The 2,489-nt window shown below is 40.0% G+C and overlaps 1 protein-coding gene across 1 annotated transcript; it reads left to right on the forward strand.

Annotated features, from left to right (window-relative positions):
- Nucleotides 1-900: 900 nt before the first annotated feature.
- LOC137995130 (somatostatin receptor type 5-like) lies at nucleotides 901-1,743 on the forward strand. Its single transcript, XM_068840706.1, has one exon. It carries the CDS (start codon nucleotides 901-903, stop codon nucleotides 1,741-1,743), a length of 843 nt encoding a protein of 280 aa, XP_068696807.1.
- The last annotated feature ends 746 nt before the right edge of the window (nucleotides 1,744-2,489 follow it).

Genomic DNA, 2,489 nt, shown 5'->3' on the forward strand with positions numbered 1-2,489 from the left:
ATATATGTTGTCCCATGTTAGATTAAAAAGATCCATTTGCTGTCGGATACATCTGTTTATGAGATTCAATAAATCATATTTACCTGAAACAGGTCAGTGACTTTATATGAGAGACCTTGACCAAATAAAGATCCGAGTCATTTTAAGACAGCAAAGCAGTACTGACGATGAGAGACAACGGCCATCTCTTGTGGATTTAAAGGTAGGTGTGATGCTAGATTTAAGGTAGATATAAAGCCAACAGCCAACAGCCAGTTACATATCAAGATAATTGAACAGTTTCTTGCCTTAAATTGGATTTAGATTCGCTGGTTTTGAATTTTGGTACATTTAACTCGGTTCTCTGAAAATCTGCAACCCGAAATATTCCAATCTCAAGTTTTAGGAAAACGTCGTGGTCACACATCAACGTAGAATCCAATTTTCCTAATAAATTTATGCTCCTCAATGATTTGTCTAGATAACGAAAATTGAAGAAGCCTTAGCAATCTAGACATGAGCAATTTTAAAACCGTGACACCCTGTTGGCCGAGTCTTTCAATGTATCTTTTGTCAATGTCTAGGACGACCACGAAGTGACACTGAACTGTATCTATATCGTTTCAGCATCTGTTGAATGGAGCCTTTGTGACGTTCACTGAGATGTCCTCCCCATTTAACATCTAGGTGCCATATGACACCGGAGTTAATTCAAAATAGGCCTATCAGTATTTTTATGTAAATTACCAAGGAAAATAACTGGTCTATGAACAAAACGGTTTTCAAACGCACAAAATGGATCGCTTAACACGAATCGGCTTCGGCATCATTTGCGTGATGGCGATTTTAGGAAATACTTTGACCATCGTGATGTTCGTGATGGAGAGGCAGTTACTAAAGAAGTCATACAACGTGCTAATAATGTTCCTGGCGATATCTGATGTGCTGACAGCAGTCAACATCATCATAAATCCAATTTTTATTCTCGGAGATGCGTTTCCCTATCCACAGAATGCCATATTGGGAGAAATCTTCTGTCGCTTCATATACAACCGATCGCTCTTATTCCAGCTCATATGTTTCTCAGTTTATATATCCCTGGTGTTGACGACGGAGCGATGGTTTGCAGTTGTGAAACCTCACCAATACAACCACGCATTCAGCCGTAAAAGGGTCCTTGGCTATATTACAGTGTCGTGGGTGTGGTCGTTTCTCCTCGTGCTTAAAGCTGTGATAGACTTCTCCTTTAATCCATCTGGGGATAACAGCTGCTCAAAAATTGACTCAGGGGGATCCTCGTTTAATACTGCCTGGTACTCTGCTCAGGTGGTCTTAAAGATGGTCATCCCATGCCTTGCCATGATTGGGCTCTACATCCACATGACTTTAAAGACCATCTATTCTCCGACTGCGTCTGTGGAGAGCAAAGCCAGACTGAAGGCAAAGTTGACTCGAATGGTGACAGCTGCCAGTTGTACTTTCATCGCCTTTTACCTTCCCAACCAAATCGTCTTTCTCTTGATCATCATGGGAAAAATGGAATCGGGTGAACCATTACATACAGTCACGATATTTCTGACTTTTATGACCACTTGTGTCAATCCATTTATTTACGGGCTAGGCAACAAAAATTACCAACAACGTTATTGGCGCATCTTGTCCACCATTTTCCCTTGCCTAAGAAGAGGCAACCGCGCGAGGGTGGAAGATTTAGCGGCTTCGGATGGCGTAAGAATCCGTCGAATTAACTCAGGAAGCAGTTGAAGTCAGATTGTGTAAGAAAAGGCACACTCCAAAAAGCGGCATTATACTAGGTGGTAAAAAAACAATGGAGTTGCGAGCTCGGTGGATATCAGAGGGATTTTAGACTTTAGCAGCTGTCCACTCAAACCAAATGCGTGGTTGAGAACAATAATAATAATAATAATAATAATAATAATAATAATAATAATAATAATAATAATAATAATAATAATAATGAAGTGTAAGTGTCAACTACTTCCATTAGTATTTGGGCACACTGTTCTTTTTCTCCCTCGTGTCCATGCTACCAGCTCTTGTGGGGTAGGCCTGGGCCTCTCGAAAAACAATAGTGCAATCGTAGTGAAAGAAAAGAAAGCGGCTCTCCGCGGTCTCGAACGTTTTTATTCTGTTACCATTCCTCAGGGGAAATCGGCATATTTGCGTTTTTGCGCGAAAAGAAGATAAAACATTTGATTTGGCGGACAGAGATCCACTTAATTGCAACGTTTGTAAAGGCGACCAAGTGGCCAAACATGTTTTTCATTTATGATAGAGCTTTTCTGATTCTGAACATGACTTTCCAAAAAGTCATTCATATACAATCATCCCTCCTCAGGACTAAACTAAGCAATGTATTTTCCGTATTTTGTTCCTGCTAAATACGAAGATCCATCAAATTAAAGTACACTATTTTAGAATCCAGGAAACTCATTTTTAGTATAGAGTTTACCAGGATGATGTAATCTTGCGTAGCCGAAAGTCCTTAA

The sequence above is a fragment of the Montipora foliosa genome, chromosome 3 (genome assembly GCF_036669935.1).
Source record: "Montipora foliosa isolate CH-2021 chromosome 3, ASM3666993v2, whole genome shotgun sequence".
In the NCBI taxonomy this organism is placed as follows: Eukaryota; Metazoa; Cnidaria; class Anthozoa; order Scleractinia; family Acroporidae; genus Montipora; species Montipora foliosa.